A 17,006-nucleotide genomic window follows, 5' to 3' on the forward strand; every position below is an offset into this window, starting at 1 on the left:
CATGGAAAGGTAGAGAAGGTCATAGAAAAAGTTATGGAAAGTCATGGAATTTTGAAGCAGAGCTTAAAAGAGTATGAACCCTGATGTATTATTTTTATATTTTATTTGAACTTGAAAATGACCTCGGAGAGGTTGAAACGTTGTTCTTTTTTATCCCTAATTGTTATTACAAAATCAATATTTTGATTGCGTTGTTTTTTTTGTCTTAGTCCTATGACAAAGAAATGGCTGATCTCGAGGAACAGATGGCTGCTGCTAAATTAGATTTGAAAAAGGTAATTTCCCTGAACTTGCATATGTACACAATTTCACAAAAAAGAAGTGCTGGGGAAAATGTTATAAGAATTTATAGCATGCAAATATCTATATAAAATCAAATTCGCAACAAAAGTAATTAACTTAAAAAATGGTGTAAATGAAATATACATTGATTACACAGGTGCGTAAATGAGGTTGAAGTAGTATATGAATACATTTAATTAATAACCTTAAAAGTAATAAAAGTATGTATTTAAGATCCAAATAATTATAAGTTACATTGAAAAAATAAGTCTTAAATTAAGCGAAGGTTTAAATTTTTTTTGCTAAAATTAGTTTTGTTACGTACATTGTTCGGCAATTTGTTCCATACTGCTGAAGTGGCCATTTTAGTGAAGCGATCATCCAGGGTCTTAAGCTGTCTGTTATATGAAACTGTTGTTCATCACAGCATTAACCCATTCACCCCAAAACCGGCCATACGTAGTATTTTACTCTGTCTCACGCCAGACGATTTTATTCGTCAATGGGGAACCCCCAGGAGTCAATGGGTTAAAAGCTCTGTCACGCATACAGGGTTCACGTTACTCTTGGTTTTAAATCGATTCAAACCACATGCAATAATCTGTTTAGTAATTAGTAGTACTTTCAATAGATTTTGACCATGTAATTGTATAAAAGGCGATTTTCAAAGGAAAAACTTTGCAAAACCTTTTGCAATTTAAGCAATTATGTAAGAAACTGTGTTGAATTTGGAAATAGTCAGTGTTAAATTGAGACTTGAATCTGCAGTATTGGCCTAACACTATAGTAAGCAATGGATACAGTCCCTCACTTCACAGAATCAGGGACTTTAAAGAGGGTGGTAAGGGGGGATCTTCATCACATTTCATTTCACAAAAAAGAAAATGGCCATTTCACGTTTCAAGGAAAAAAAAAGAACTAATTTTACAGAAACAAATTTCCTTACGTTTGTTGACAGCTGCAGCTGTCTGCCATATAGAAACTCATCAGAATGGTTACATTGGGAAGAGTCTTGGGACCTTCTGAGACAATTTCCAAGCTAGTTTTTGCCGTGTTGATTGACCAACAAAGCTGTCAAGGCTAGCAGGCCATGTGTCAAAGGTTCACATTTCAGTGAATCATGAAAATTACCCAGATGTAGTGGTAGTTGTTTTATCTTGCTCTGCCAAGTTATATTTACAGTCCATTGTTATAATTTCTCAGGCTCGTGCTCCCGCAAAATAAAAGGAAAAAAAAAAAAAAACATGAAGCAAAATTACGTCACAGTTCACTGTGCATTTAACACCCAAAATTCTCATTTTATGGTTAAGTATTCTCAAAGATCACAGCTCAAAGTACACGTAAATTGACAAAATCACGTTTCACAAGGAAAAAAACGTCATTTCACATTTCACAGAAAATAAAAAAAAAGCAATTCACGGTTCACGAAAATACCCTTCACCACCCTCTTTAAACTTTTGCATCCACAGAAGCCAACAGAAAAATGTTTGACCATGGTCAAAATCAAGACCACAAAACTCCAAATAAGCTCACCATCGCTGGACAGTCCCATGTTGTTTGAAGAGAAATTTCTTCAGTTTACACTGTAAGCCTACATGTAAATCTATACATGTATGACAAATGAAGAGTGTCACCTTCCAGTAACAAGTGGATGATTGGATAAAAACCAACTGTCACAATAAATACTGTTGCCTTAGAGCGGTTTTCGATTGAGTGTCGAAAGTAATTAGCGAATTACTTTGGTTTTGCATCTACTTCGCTCAGTGATTTGTTCAAAGTTTTCGCGCCACTTTTTCAAACAATCAGAAGTGAAACCAAAACCAATGGTGGCTCGCGCGTGCACATTTTCCCGCGCTTTGTGTCGGCTACGTGTAATTACTTCGAGTTTTGATTGGTTTGCCGGATTGTCTCAGTCCTTTCTGATTGGCCAAAGTAATTACTTTGGTTTTGGTTTTACGACACTCATTTAAAAAACGCTTTATAAAGCTGAATAATATTATAGTAGTTGTATGTAGTAAGTGATGGACAAACAGTAGTTCTTTTGATGATCAATGCTAAAGTCTTTTTGTTTGTTTCTTTGGCATCAGTGATGTATTTAGCGACCACCAATTCACATCAGCTGAAGTTGTTGTTGAGTTTATATTCGTTGAGTATTTTATTTATTTATCATAATTATCTACTTTGCAGACAAAAGAAAAAGGGACCTCCCAAGCTGCAACATTACAGGAAGAATTGGTAAACTGTAAGGTAACAAAGTGTTTATTGATTTTAAAAAATCCCTGTAAATTTATTAGGTCTTATTAGAGTGGTTTGATAAGGAATGGTAACAAATCCGATCCTACCAATACGTCAGCCAACGCATTGGTTGATAGTCAACCAACTGTTGTATGATGTTGGTTGACTGTTGGCCAACACTTCGACTGACATATTGGTCCACACGTTAATTGGCTCAGATTGGTTACCATTACTGGGCTGATATGAACGGTTGCAGCACAAACATCTATTGCCTTTTCTCTTAGCGTAAAGTTACAACTTGTATTTGTGAGCAAATGATTTAAATTGCTAATTTCTGTTGTATTTTAACTATGCAGCACGAAATATTAAAGCTTCAACATGATCTTGAGGAGGCTGAAAAGGTAACTGTACTAACCTTGTAAATCACTATTGACACTACAAAGAAACTGGTAACATTATTCATTCATAGATGGTTTGCTTTTACTGTGAATAGGCTTTGAGTTTTGCACCCAAGTCTAGAGATTTACATTAAGTCTCTGTAATTGCAAAGGTTCTGGAGGTTGGAAAATATTCAGTCTTTACTGACAATCATAGGGGGGGTAACATGGTGCGAGATGATGACAAATTAAACGCCACTGATAGAATGATTAAAAACAATTTAAACACAGTTAAAAGAACATAATTCTATTGAGTTACAAAACATAAATGTCTTCTATCTATGGCCAAACCACAGAGTATTTGAATACATGACTCAGTGGTTTTGTCCAAGATACATGTATGTCACTTTCTACTTGTATGCATAGGACAAGTGGTACTGCAAACCACTAGCATAAGTTTTCAGAAGAACTTTGAAACTGTTTCTCAAATTCTTTTTACAGGATCTTGCCAAGAAATTTAATGAGACAACTCAGTACAGGAATATGAAACAGATGTTAACATCAAAGAATGAACAGCTTAAGGATTTACGAAGTCGTTTACGCAAGTATGTTCAGTGACATGTACCTGTAACAATTACCTGTGACATAGTTTACACAACTTCCTTCGTGTTTCTGAACAAATTAAGTTTAGCGTTAAAGATTTATATATCGTAGGGCGGGGATTATCATCAGAAATTTTCAAAAATACCCCTAAAAGATACCGGAGTCTTACGAAGGTTGGTGTGGCAATATAAGATTTTTACCCCTAAAAGACACTGGCTAAAAGTGAACAAATTTATAATTTTTAATAGTTCCAGAGACGTCAACTTCAAACACCTTCTGCTTGAAGAGTTTAGGAAAGCATTGTCATAATTCTCAGATCTATTAATTTCAAGAACAGTAACAAATGAAACAAAAAGATTATATAATTACCGGTATGTATATACTGATAAGATGAGAAAAAGTGATTTGCAGTCATAGTTAGAACTATTATTTTAGCCACTTAGTAGAACTATTTTCTTTCTTTCTTTGTTTTATGTAATTTAAGTTTTTTATTGTATATGTAATAAAATTCTTAACTTTAAACTTTTTATCTTTTAACTTTTGTTGGTCAGTGCTTAGAACATGTATGGATAGGTACCATATAAAATTATTATCATTATTATTATTTTGAATGAGATACTAAAGGGAACTAAGATTTGGTCTACTGATAGGAGAACCTTATCAGGCTCTACAGTAAGACAACAAAATTGATTTGATTGCATTGTTTGTCCTCGTGCATTCTAGATATGAACCTGATGCTTGATGTTGTGCTTGTGCTGCATGAGTGCCAGAAGAACTTAAAGTGAGCAAAATTTACAGCCACCATGCTACTGCGACCAGGACACTTCTCTCAGTCTCATGGATATTAACTTCATAAACTGTTTGGTGCAAAAAAGGTTGCATGGTTACTGAAAAATGTCATCATCCCATTCACATAGTTAAAGCCATCTTGAGAAGGACTTCTTTCCTTAATATTCAAATTCCTGGACCGGGTATATGATGATATTTATCAGTCAGAGTATCTTTTTTCTTAAATCAAGCTGTAATGTAAAATTATCAATAACTACAGTTTTCAAAATGGCTCAAAAAGTACAATGCAAATGCACTAGCTATGAATGCTGACAGTTGTTTTATTTGCCTGGGTGATTATGGGTGGAGCCTACTCGGTGAGTCCTAAGAATGGTTGCTGACGACAATCCTCCTCTTAAAAGTCTTCATTTTTCAACATTGTTCTGTCATGCATTGTTTCTGATCTCTTTTAATGTAGTCTAGTTTTCAGTAATTTTAACTCCATTGTACAATAACAGAAACCCATAAGAGTTGAAACGTGTAACGGCCCCGTGTGTGCTGGGAAACAAGCTTCTGAATATTCAATTTGCTAAGTACCATATTTGGAACAACAAGAGCGAGGGGTTTCCAAATATGGTACTTAGCACTGAAACATTCAACTAATCAGTTCGCACTGAATATTCGGAAGCTGTGAACGCGCGTTACACGTTTCAACCCTTATGGGTTTCTGACAATAATGATATAATGGAAATACATGTAATAAAGCACTTTTTAGGACTTATAGTTTAGAGCAGTTTCTATTTTTTCCTCATCACATTTTCACCTAATCTGGACAATAATATTGGTTTGCGCACTGACGAGGTCTTGCTTCTATGTTCATCAACGCGTACCTGGTCCTGGTACCATAGGCAGCCCAAGCTCGCGTCACTACAGACAGCCGTTGAGAATTTAAACGCGTTATAAGACTTTGTATGGGAAATCAAATACCGTCGATTATAAAGCCTAAAAAATGCTCAATTTAACTTTCATTCAATAAAGTGAATAAAATGACTCACCTCTGGTGTATTCTTGTGCCTTTTGGAGCTTATTACCCCGTTTCGGGAATTCTGTGTTTTCAGTGTTTTCAATGTTCTAAGACGAAGTCAAGGCTGCACACTACGATTCCGACAGTTGTCAGCTCAGAGGCGGTTTGCGACTCGAAAATCCATCCCAGCCAAGATTTTTTCACGCAAAGCTAAAGCCACATCATTTGCGAACCTCGGAGAATGTTTCGTCTTCAAAAATCCCTACGAACTTGACTGGAAAGGAGCATTTTCTGCTTAGTTTTCCACGTTTGCTGATGAATTTAACTGTTTATGATCACCTACGAGGACACGGAGCTTGGGTCCGAGGTCAAATTGACGCCACCCGATGAGGTACAGTCAGGATAGCACTTACCCCATCCCGACAGCGGCTTCACGTAAAACCGCCATGGTTACGAGGAGCCGCTGTGGGGATGGGATAAGTGTTGTAATGACTGTACCTCCATCGGGTGGAGTTAATTTGACCTCGGACCCAGAATACACCAGAGGTGAGTCATTTTTATTCACTTTATTGAATGAAAGTTAAATTGAGCATTTTTTAGGCTTTATAATCGACGGTATTTGATTTCCCATACAAAGTCTTATAACGCGTTTAAATTCTCAACGGCTGTCTGTAGTGACGCGAGCTTGGGCTGCCTATGCTGCTACGCGTATGGATGGTCGAAAAAACTGGAATTCGTAGTGAGGTCGCCATCTTGGACTCGCGCGGCTAGGTCTGGGCCGGGCCCCATCGTTTTGTCACGGGGCCCAGACCTATCCCACATCCTTCCAATATGGCGTCTGACAGTGTTTCATGGTGACACAACATCTATCACCTGCAAGCAGGCTAGCTTGCAATCCAGCAGTTGTTTTCCATAAAAATCTCAGTCAATTTTTTAAGCATTAAAATCACTGTAAAATATCTCACCTAAACGTCAGCGGCCTCAAAAATACCATAGTGCTCTTTGTTTTCTCCCCAAAATTTTTCATAAGCATTGTTTCCAGTTTCTCTTGGGACCATTGTAACTCAAGTCTGGAGGGACAAACAAAGAGTATTACGGTATTTTTCATATTCCGTTATTGGCATTTCGACAAATTACATCACGCTCTTTCCATTCTGGCATCTATTTTGTATCACGACCATTCTTGACAATGATTGAAAAGGTCACGTGACTCGGACATGCAAAGGCCCCATACGGAGCAAAAAACGACGCATAATATTAAGAAAACTTGCCACTCTCCCATCCCCACTGCCTAAGTCCACCATCGTCGATCCTTGCCTTTTAGAGGTTTTTGCCATCTTTATAATATTAGTAACTAGTCTCTCTGTCGCTGGCACATAAGGAAGGCAAATCTTTCTCAGAGCTTGCGTGACAAACGGTACGGTGACAAGAACAATTCCAACTGCTGTGACTACTGTGATTCCAACAACTACTTTGCAAAATTTGCATGATTTCGTGTGGATCTTGTTGTCTTGTTCGAGCTCTATTCCAACATGACTTTCGGAGTGCATCTGCTTCTTATTTTCCTCTGAAGTGCACAGGAATGTTCGATTTACACGAGGGAAAATAAACGACGAGAATATCATGAAGAGGACTCCAAACTATCGAAAAGAAACATGAGAAAGGAACATTTTTGCTCCTTGGTGGAAAGTTCCCATTCCATTTAAGCCGCGATAATCTGTCTCAAGACTGAAGTCCCGCGATTTCGCTTGCTGATTCTTCTGTAACTCAACTGCAATGGTGGCCCTGTGCCTTCTTCTAACACGTGTACCGGTGGGGAGGGGAGGGGATTTGTATGCACGAATGATGATAACGTCATAACATTGCAGAATCTGGCCGAAAAGAAAAACGAAGGTAACAAAAAAATACGAAATTCCGAAATTCCTATCTTCCTATCTTGGGTGGGGTCATGGTGCTACATCACAGCCTCGCTTGCATGCAAAGAGGTATTGTTGAGGGAGGGGTGTATAACCGGAGCTATTGTGTTGGGATTAGCTAACTTCAGGTCTTTCTCCCTCCTACGCGTTATTAGGATGTATTCAAGTTAACCTTCGGGTTAAAATGGCAAAAGCAATAAATTACTTAACCTGGAGTTTCTTTCGAGTTTTTGTATTTTCAAATGAATAATTTTTGGGGGAGTAGGACTCAAAACACAGACAAAGTGACACGTCAAAGTGAGTCAATTCATACACAGACACAAAATTCATCATCTCAAAATTTTAATTAAATCACAACTACTTTTACAAATGTTACCAAGAATCCTCAGAGTATGAACTATTACTTGCAAACAATTTCAAGCATGCATTTTGACAAATCTTTCGTTTTGTCAGTTGATAATAATGTTACAAAGCAATTAAAAAGTAAAGGTTGAAATATTATTTACAAACTTTTAAACTATTTCAGTGTTGTCTTCCCCGAAGGGCAACTACTTTCTTTACTACCCTTTATAGCACAACCCTGTGGTGTGGTTACTAGTGTTAAAATTTTTCACAAAGTGAAAATCTGTGAAAGTTAGGATCCAAATTTCACCTCAACTCTCCTGATTGGTTCATTTCAGTCCAGAGTTGGACCTCTTAGAAAACAAGACACTTTTTCAGTCTCTTTGTGATTGGTTAATTGAAACACAAAACTTCTTTTTGATTGGTTCATTTGGATCCGTAGATGACATCAGCAAAGTAGTTGAATATCAACTCAGCATTTTTTTGTTTTCCACCAAAGCCAATATTTACAAGAAAAATATGCTCGATGGTGGCTTTTGAAACACGATCCTGTGCTATCAGTTTACAATGGACTTAAAAAAAGTACAACTAAAAGAAAAGAACTAAAGAAATTATCTGTACACTGAATTCAAGTTACCTAAGCATTGAATAATCAAAGGTTCATTGGGAAGAAGTGCAAGGAGCTCAGCTTTGAAATGTTTTACACAGCGACCATAGACGCTTCAAAAAAGTTGTTTGGTTTTACGAAATAGTTGGACACTTTGTCTTTGTGAAGCTATTTTTGGTAAGCTGAATTTTAAATGAAATCGCTTGTATGTCACAATCTAATAAACAAAATTCAGTGTCAAATTTGTTTGACTTTGTTGCTCTTGTATTGTTCATTCATCTGTTATGTTTGAACCTATAATAATTTTGTTATTTAAAAAAAGCTTTCACGAATCCATGGTCCCTTTATATTCAAAGGCTTGAAATATTTAAACCTTCAATTTTTCTCGTACTGATTTAGTTACCGTCCAAACTTCAAACTTACAATTACGTAAGATAAAAAACATCCAAATGAAACGACTGCGTGTTTTTAGGGTTTAAGTTTATTCAAACTAAAACTTCGCAATTAATATGCTGCACTGATTTACGGAAGGCAACGTTATTAGTTATATTGTTAGCCATGAGGTTTAAGCTGTTTAGTTTGCAATTACTGTGCTTTAGTGCTGCTGATAAATGCTCGGCTGCTTCATCAGTTAACTTGTTATACCTGAGGTTTAATCTGTTTAGTTTGCAATTACTGTGCTTTAGTGCTGCTGATAAATGCTCGGCTGCTTCATCAATTAACTTGTTATAACTGAGGTTTAAGCTGTTTAGTTTGCATCCAGTATTGACAAGAAACTTTTGCACTTCTTTTGCACCCAATGAACCAAGATCATTCCCGAACAAATTCATACTCAAAACTCCCGAAGCATTTTCTAAGAAATGCGAGACAGCAGCAAAGTCAACAGGCCCGAGTGAACACTGACTAAAATCTACGGCGTTAAAGCCAATTTGCTCAATTTTGTTTTGTAACACTGCCTGCTGTTTTTCATCATCAATCTCGTACAAACACTTACATAAGTTCACTGCTAACTGTGTGTCTTTTCTAGCTGGCCAATAGGTCAGTGTTTTTGTCGCTGGTAACGAGTAGTTCATGAGTTTGTCTTCGGATTTCTTCTCGGTAGACATAGGAAGCAGTTTGATAAAAATGTCGCTGTTTGAGCTCTTTGTTTCTGGATCAGGCTTGAGTAATCCAGCCACAAACTGCAGCACCATTTGCCATGCACCATCGTTAATGTGTTTTGACACAAATTTTTTTAGTTTTCGTTTACTCAAGGACTCCACAACATTTTTTGCAGCGAAGAATTCTTGCAATGTTAAATGTGTAAAGCAGTATTGGGCTTTCGGCGCCTCACTCAAACGCGAGGATTTGGCGTCTGGTAGTCTGTGAAGAAGTCCACAATCTTCCAGTCCACTGACTTCGCTTGACTCAAAGAGCAATCTTCCTTGTTTTATTCCCTCAAAGGCAATTTCTCCCAGTCTCTTGAAAATCTCTTTGTCATCATCTGGGAGTTCGTTAAACGGCAAGTACATGTAATCTTTGAGATTCAGGTTACCTTGAGCACTGCTTTGCCGGTTGTGCTTAAAGAAGAGAATCTTTACAACCATCGTGTAAATCTCAGTCATTCTTGTAGGGAGCCGGGTGTGTGCTGGATGACTGATAATTTCCCAAAGACAAGAACAAATGAGGAAACAGTTCACTGGGATGTAGCACAATGAAAACAGGTTCATGTTCGACTTAATGTGTCCCCAAATTTTGTCCTTTACGTTGCGAACACCTCGTGTAAACTTTTCGACGTAGTCTTCAATCTTTTCCGACGTAAATCCGAGAATTTCGACTGTTCTATCAAATTCCACATATTCAACACAGGTCACTGCCGTTGGTCGTGTTGTTGTGATTATGTTTAGACCACGAAGAAGTTGTCCTCCCACTAGTTTGTTAAATAAAGCGGAAACGGGCATCTTCTCCTCCAAGCCATTCTTGTAACATGTGTGGTCTTTTCTAGCGATATCCTCTTTCGCAGAATACTCATCGACTCCGTCAAAAATAAAAAGGACTTGGCTTGGGTTCTTAATGACGAAATCCCACATAGCTTCAACTAAGTGTTCAACTATTTCTGCTTTAGCCAACAGTTCACGGAGACTAATCACTAGATTGCTGGTAAATCGCCTGAATTTCATGAGGAACACAACAACAATGTTAGTTTTGTCATCTTGTTCTCCACTGAACGCTTCACCAGATGCCCACATTCGAAGGATTTTAGTGCTTAGCAATGTCTTTCCTACGCCAGGACGTCCAACAACAAGGACGTTCTTGTGTTCTTTGTCAATAACATCCTCTGGTTTGGCATAGACACAGTTCTTGGAATCGGGCGGGTATTGTTTAAGCAGTTCGCTTCTGTCTTTCGCAAAGACATGTTCAGCTCTGCCTTCATGCATTGCCACATTGACATAGATTTGATCAATTTTAAGATCATTGGGTTTCGGGCCTTCGCCTGGCTTATGTGTAAAAGGGTGGTTTAGATCAGTCAGTCGCTCTGTGAAATTTAAGCAATCATCCTTCATTTTCTTAATGGCTTCTGGGAGTTCAAGTTGCTCTCGAGGGAGTTCTGAGTTGTCCAAAGGCACTTCCAGTGAAGGAATATTTTGGATATTGATGGCTACCACTGGAGGTTCAGTTAACCGTATTTGTTCTGGAGGTGTTTCGTGTTTTTCATCCGAGTTCGATCTCAAATGATCAGCATAAAACTGGCCATTGTCCATAAAGTTTCTTGCTCTCTTAGCTCGTGATAAGATCCAGACAATCTCCACGAAAGCAAAAAATGCGAAAATGCCGTTCACCACTGTCACAGCATTGGTCCAGAAATTCTTATTCGTTGCTCTCTGACTGAAACATTTGTGAAGTGTTGATTGTGTCTGGTTCGTAAATAGGTGCCCCGAATCGTTATCTTCTTTGACAAGACAGGTGAAATCTGTGGGGAAATGCCTGGGATAAAGTAAATCGGTCTCCAGGAAGACAATGAAAATGATCCCCAGAGCAACTTTTGCGGCAAGTTGAGATAAATACGCAACAAACAGCCGACGGCTTGGATTCCTGCGCTCTCGTTTAGCATGTTTGCAGCTGCCCTCGAGTCTATTAATTGTTGACTTGACGCTCTGCGAGTATACGAGGGACACCATGGAAATCAAGGAGAAATTAACAATGACGAAGGCGTAGAGAGGAATGCCGAGTTTGTTAAATTTCTTTTGGTACTGGTCGAAGCACTTTGCTCTGATGAAATCCTTGTCGCTGCCGGTTTTCACATCGCAGCGGTAGTCGAATCTTGATTCGTTGGTCTCCATGTCTAAAAATATCGCACACACTATTCCATCGAGTAAAATCCAAAAGAAAACTGCTGCAAAACTGTACTTGTTAACAGTTTTGGGAGTAAACACTTCTTTGAAATTCATTTTGAATTCGTGTTTGATCGTTGTCGAGTTTGGTTCTGAGCTGGGTGTGGTTGGCGTCGTCATAGAAGGCCAAAATTGACACAAAAGGATTTCATAACTCTTTCTAAATAAGGCAGTGGCTGTACTTCTCATTGGTCACTCACTGAAGATGTTCATTGACCCGCATTAACCTCACTCTGTGTGCTGAAAACAAAACTGCGCAGTTGCCATGGCGTCAATCATGAAATATCTGATCAGTGTGACCGTAAAAAAGAGTTTTCAAAACAAAATCAGTAGTGAGTCATTTTGAAACTTACAATAACGAATAAATTAGTTTTGACAAACCGTACTGTTTTTTACATTAAAATGGACCCCTCCCCCTTCCCCTTGAGTCCGATATTCTTTAATTGGAATTACGTGATAAGACGGCCAGGTTGGTGCCAAAACAATATAGAAAAATGTAGCTCAAGGTTTGCTAGGTTCAATTATTATTTCGCTATTGTTCTTTTCACCAACATGGCGGCCATGACGTCAGGTGAAATCACCCAAAGATCCAATTCTTAGAAAGAGCTACAAGAAAAGACCTCATCTCCTATTCTTAAGTCAAACAACAATTTTTTTCTTTCTGCTTTAAAGGGCACGTAATTATCCTCAGAATAAGCAAAAGGCAGCTCACTTGTGATATCTTTTTTTGTCGTGATGTTTACTCTCAGGCCTTCATTGACCTGTGGTAACCTCCGCCTGCTGATAGTAGCCAGCCAAGGCATCAATTAAAGATATAATCAATGTGACAAAGAAAGTTTTCGAAAAAAGATATGTAGTGACTCATTTTGGAAGTTAAAATAACTAATAAAATAGGCTTATTAAACTAGTTTTTCTGTTTTCAGCAAAATGCAAGCTCCCTTCACTGCAACTCTTGTGTGTTGCAAATCACTTCAAAGGTCAAATTCTTAGAAAGAGCTAGAAAAAGAAAATTATCTCATCGCCGACCTATTCTTACTGAAAACGTTTTTTTTTCTTTTCTTTTCTTTTTCAGTTCAAAAACCGAATTGACTTAGTCATGATCATCGACTGTAGGCCGTTGACGCTTGTAGACTACTCATATCTTTGTCGTGAATGTCGTTAAGCCGAGTTCAGTTATTTAGTCTACCGCGATCTCTTCACAGTTACTAATTGTTTCTCTTCGATTGACCTTGACGGTTGCCACTGAAATGGTATATTTATTTATGAGACTGTAGGGCCATGACTATAAGTGATAGCCTTTTACAGGATATGCATATTTTACTGTTTTTGTCAGTAATTGTGATGGATTATCATCATGGAGGTTGAGAGGTTTATTGTCAGAGTGTTCTTTGGCCTCAGGCAGAACGCTATGATCACGCGATCAGCCCGATAAAATAATAAATCATAAATAAATATATGGGTTATTAACAAAGCGCATTCTGTCTATTGATCTCAAATAGCTTTCGTACGATTTTGGGGGGAAATGTTTGGTTGTCATATAGTTTTTTCTGAAACTCAGATAAGCAATAGGAGTTTTACAGGCGCCCTCAGATCAGAACGAGTTCTTCACTCAACGGGGCCGCTAAGCTTCGATTGAGAAAAACAATGCCGAAAGGAACTTACTATGCATTCGTTGCTTCATATTTAAGTAAGACTTTATTTAATATTTAGACATGCTTGTTTCTGTCAACTATTATCATATCGAAAAGTTGATTCCCACAATTGCAACTTGGGGCGAGTTGTTACAAAAAAATGATCAAATGTAATCATATGTACAATTAGTTAAAGATTTTGCCAGCTAATAATTCCATTTACTATATGTATGATTTTGGCATTCTCTAACGTAAGAGACGAGAATTAATAATGCTTAGTGATCACAGATGCTTCATATCTTATTATCTGCTCCAATTTGTGCCGTTCTCTTCTATGATACACACCAGTTCGCCCAGCAAAACAAAGGGCGACGAGGCCTCTTTACTGATCACAAAACAAAAACTATTTCATTAACGTGTTTAATGATCCTTTCCAGTCAGGTCAATCGATAATGTGCTGTTTTTACCAGATCAGAACAATCGAGAACTCATTCACAGCATTACTCACTCTCGTCCAAAGTGTTGGTCTTCATCCTCAACCGTTCAAACTAAGGAGTTAGAGGTTTACTGTGCATCGTTTTGTCTTAATTTAAATTAATAAGCTCCGAGGAAACAAATTGACTTTTCCCACTTTGAAAAGACCGAACGAAAATTGAGTCAACCAAGAAGGCTAGTAGGCTTTGCCCACTAAGCTGCAGTTGAAAGATCAATACTAAAATTCGTGCACAGAAACATTAAAAAATGATTTTAAAAAATTGAAAACATAACCTGGCAGAAAATTCACAATCCTAAAAATTGCGAGAGTGAAGTCGGTCGAGATTTCAGTTCTAGCAATACGCAGGATTTCAGTTCTGGCAATACGATCGTTGTCGAGTTTGGTTCTGAGCTGGGTGTGGTTGGCGTCGTATAATAAGGCCAAGATTGACATAAAACGATTTTATAACTCTAAGTTATAAATAAGGCGGTGGCTACACTTGTCACTCATCGGAAGAAGTTCATTGACCCGTACACTCTGCGTCCAGAAAACAAAACGACGCTGTTGCCATGGCATTAATCATACAATATCTGATCAGTGTGACCGTAAAAAAGAGTTTTCGAAACAAAATCAGTTAGTGAGTCATTTTGAAACTTAAAATAACTAATAAATTAGTTTTGACTAACTGTACTGTTTTTCATTAAAATGGACCCACTCCCCCCGAGTCCGATATTCTTTAATTGGACTCACGTGATAAGACGGCCAGGTTGGTGTCAAAACAATATAGAAAGATGTAGCTCAAGCTTTGCATAATAATCGAGTCAACATGGCGGCCATGACGTCATGTGTAATCACCCAAAGATCCTTAGAAAGAGCTACAAGAAAAGAACTTATCTCCTATTCTTACAGAAAGAACATTTTTTTTCTTTCTGGCTTAAAGGGCACGTAATCGACAGAATGAGTAAAAGGCATATTTCTTAGGCACTTGTGGATCACTTTTGGTATCTTTTTTTGTCGTGATGTTTAGTTCTAATTATTGACCTGTGGTAACCTCCGCCTGCTGAAAGCAAAATAAACTAGTGGCCAGCCAAGACATCAATTAAAGATTTAATCAGTGTGACAAAGAGAGTTTTCTAAAAAAGATATGTAGTGAGTCATTTTGGATTTTTAAAATAACTAATAAAATAGTCTTAACTAGTTTTTCTGTCTTCAGCAAAATGCAAGCTCCCTTCACTACAACTCTTGTGTGTTGCAAATCACTTCAAAGGTCAAATTCTTAGAAAGAGCTAGAAAAACAAAATTATCTCGTCGCCGACCTATTCTTACTGAAAACGTTTTTTTTTTCTTTTTTTCTGTTCAAAAACCCAATTGAGATATTCATGATCATCGACTGCATGCCATTGACGCATGTAGACTACTCTTGATATCTTTGTCGCCGAGTTCAGTTATTAGTCTACCGCGATCTCTTCACAGTCTTACCCCAATAATCTTTTTGGATACTAAGGGAACTTGCTAAGTTATACTTTCTCTGCATAGTTTTAAACCTCGCAAAAATATCCCTGTGTTAGTAGTTTAAGGAAACCCGAGTATCTCGACAAACGCAGAACGTATCGGCGCAATAACAACAGTAGGCACCGTCCTTAAATAAAACTTTATTTCCTATTTAAACACACTTGTCCACGTCAACTAATAATTATATCGAAAAATTTGCCGATTCCCACAAGGGGAGAGTTGTTACAATAAAATGATCAAATTTTATAAAATTACGCGAGCGGCACGGTTCTGAAGCTTCTGTAGCCTGTCAAATAACGTTTTACCACAATTACCCCAGACAGGATAGCAATAGTCGAAATGAGATTGAATTAGTGCATTGTATATATAATGAAGAGTGGGTGGAGGGAAAACGGCCTAATTCTTTTTATTGCTCCTATCCCCGGGAAGCGACCCTTTTAGATAATTTATCAATGTGTGTTTGCCACCGTATATTTTCATCAATAAATATTCCAAGGGATTTAACAGAGGAAACATGCTCAATCGCAACATTATCAATCGAAAGCTTACAAAGTACTCAATTTTTGTCTGGAGCCAATTAGCATACTATTCAGTATTAGCACTGTTCAAATTAGAAAGCTTTTACAACGTGTTATACACACTTTCCCTGTTTGTTCGTGAGCACAGTCTTTTAGAACGAGCCATACACACTTTCCCTTGTTTGTTCGTGGGCACAGTCTTTTAGAACGAGCCATACACACTTTCCCTTGTTTGTTTGTCAGCGCAGGCTCCGACTGAAGTATACACTCTTCGCTTGACAGCACGGGTTCTTAGAACGAAACATACACGCTCTCCCTTGTTTGTTTGCCGGCGCAGGCTCCGAGGTATAAAATGCACTGTTAGTTCGCTTGTCGGCAATGTAATAAAATCGCTGTTCTTGAAAAGGGAACCCTCAGAGGCTCTATGGGCAAGAATCGTGGGTAGTTTATTAATGAATATTTGTGCCGCAATTGTGGAATCATAATGGATCGTGATTTTTAACTAGCAATTGGGGAATGTATTTTAGATACACATAAGTCACGACTGCACGGGTTCTTAGAACGAAGCATACACTGACTTGACACTTTCCCTTGTTTGTTTGTCGGCGCAGGCTCCGAGGTATACACACTTTCGGTTGTCGGCACAGGCTTTTAGAACGAGGCGTGCACACTTTCCTTGCGTTCGTGTAAACCTTTGAAGGCATGGGTTTTTAGAACGACGCATACACACATTGTCTCGTTTGTTTTGGTATGCGGTTCAGTGTATTCATGTTTATGGACAACAGCTCATTCACAAATTGGACCGCGACGCATACACACATTGACAGGCATAAAAATTAGCAACAACATGCAATAGTCGAATCGCCGGGTCGTAAAAGGGTTTCACGAATAGTACGGATCGATCGATTCGTGGGGACAGCTGTGCGACGGTATTATCTAATGAGATGCATTTTTCGGTTCGACAGATCTTGTCTTCGGGCAGTTTCCCGGAGTTTCCGCATAAAACTGAGCGACATACTGCCACTATTACATGCAATAGTCGAATGGAGACGGGTCGTAAAAACGATTCACGAATCGTACGGATCGTTCGATTCGCTGGGACAGCTGTACGACTATTCTATCTAATGAGATGCATTTTTCGGGTCGACAGATCGTGCATTCGTGTCGTTTCACTTAGTGTCCTTAGTGAGTATTGGACATGCATGAAAATTTCGCCAGTTAATAGTCCCATTTGATATGTATTTTTACATTCTCTAACACAAGAGACGAGCAAAAATAATGCTTCGCTACAGTGATCACAGATGCTTGATATCTTATTATCTGCTCCAATTTCTGCCATTCTTTT

The 17,006-nt window shown here is 38.1% G+C and overlaps 2 protein-coding genes across 2 annotated transcripts in view; one reads left to right on the forward strand and one right to left on the reverse strand.

Annotated features, from left to right (window-relative positions):
- LOC138039468 (leucine zipper transcription factor-like protein 1) overlaps nt 1-5,046 on the forward strand; it is a 23,460-nt gene extending 18,414 nt beyond the window's left edge. The window contains exons 8-12 of the mRNA XM_068885518.1: nt 210-275; nt 2,470-2,529; nt 2,874-2,918; nt 3,396-3,499; nt 4,221-5,046. Of these exons, the coding sequence (XP_068741619.1) occupies nt 210-275; nt 2,470-2,529; nt 2,874-2,918; nt 3,396-3,499; nt 4,221-4,239 (294 nt within the window). The 3' untranslated portion in view covers nt 4,240-5,046. The remainder of the gene's footprint in view (nt 1-209; nt 276-2,469; nt 2,530-2,873; nt 2,919-3,395; nt 3,500-4,220) is intronic.
- The window catches only part of LOC138039154 (nucleotide-binding oligomerization domain-containing protein 1-like), an 85,241-nt gene extending 73,593 nt beyond the window's left edge, over nt 1-11,648 (reverse strand). Inside the window, exon 1 of the mRNA XM_068885346.1 lies at nt 8,636-11,648. Coding sequence (XP_068741447.1) covers nt 8,640-11,645 — 3,006 coding nt within the window. The 5' untranslated portion in view covers nt 11,646-11,648 and the 3' untranslated portion in view covers nt 8,636-8,639. The remainder of the gene's footprint in view (nt 1-8,635) is intronic.
- Nucleotides 11,649-17,006: the final 5,358 nt, after the last annotated feature.

Source organism: Montipora capricornis, chromosome 1 (genome assembly GCF_036669925.1).
Source record: "Montipora capricornis isolate CH-2021 chromosome 1, ASM3666992v2, whole genome shotgun sequence".
NCBI lineage: Eukaryota > Metazoa > Cnidaria > Anthozoa > Scleractinia > Acroporidae > Montipora > Montipora capricornis.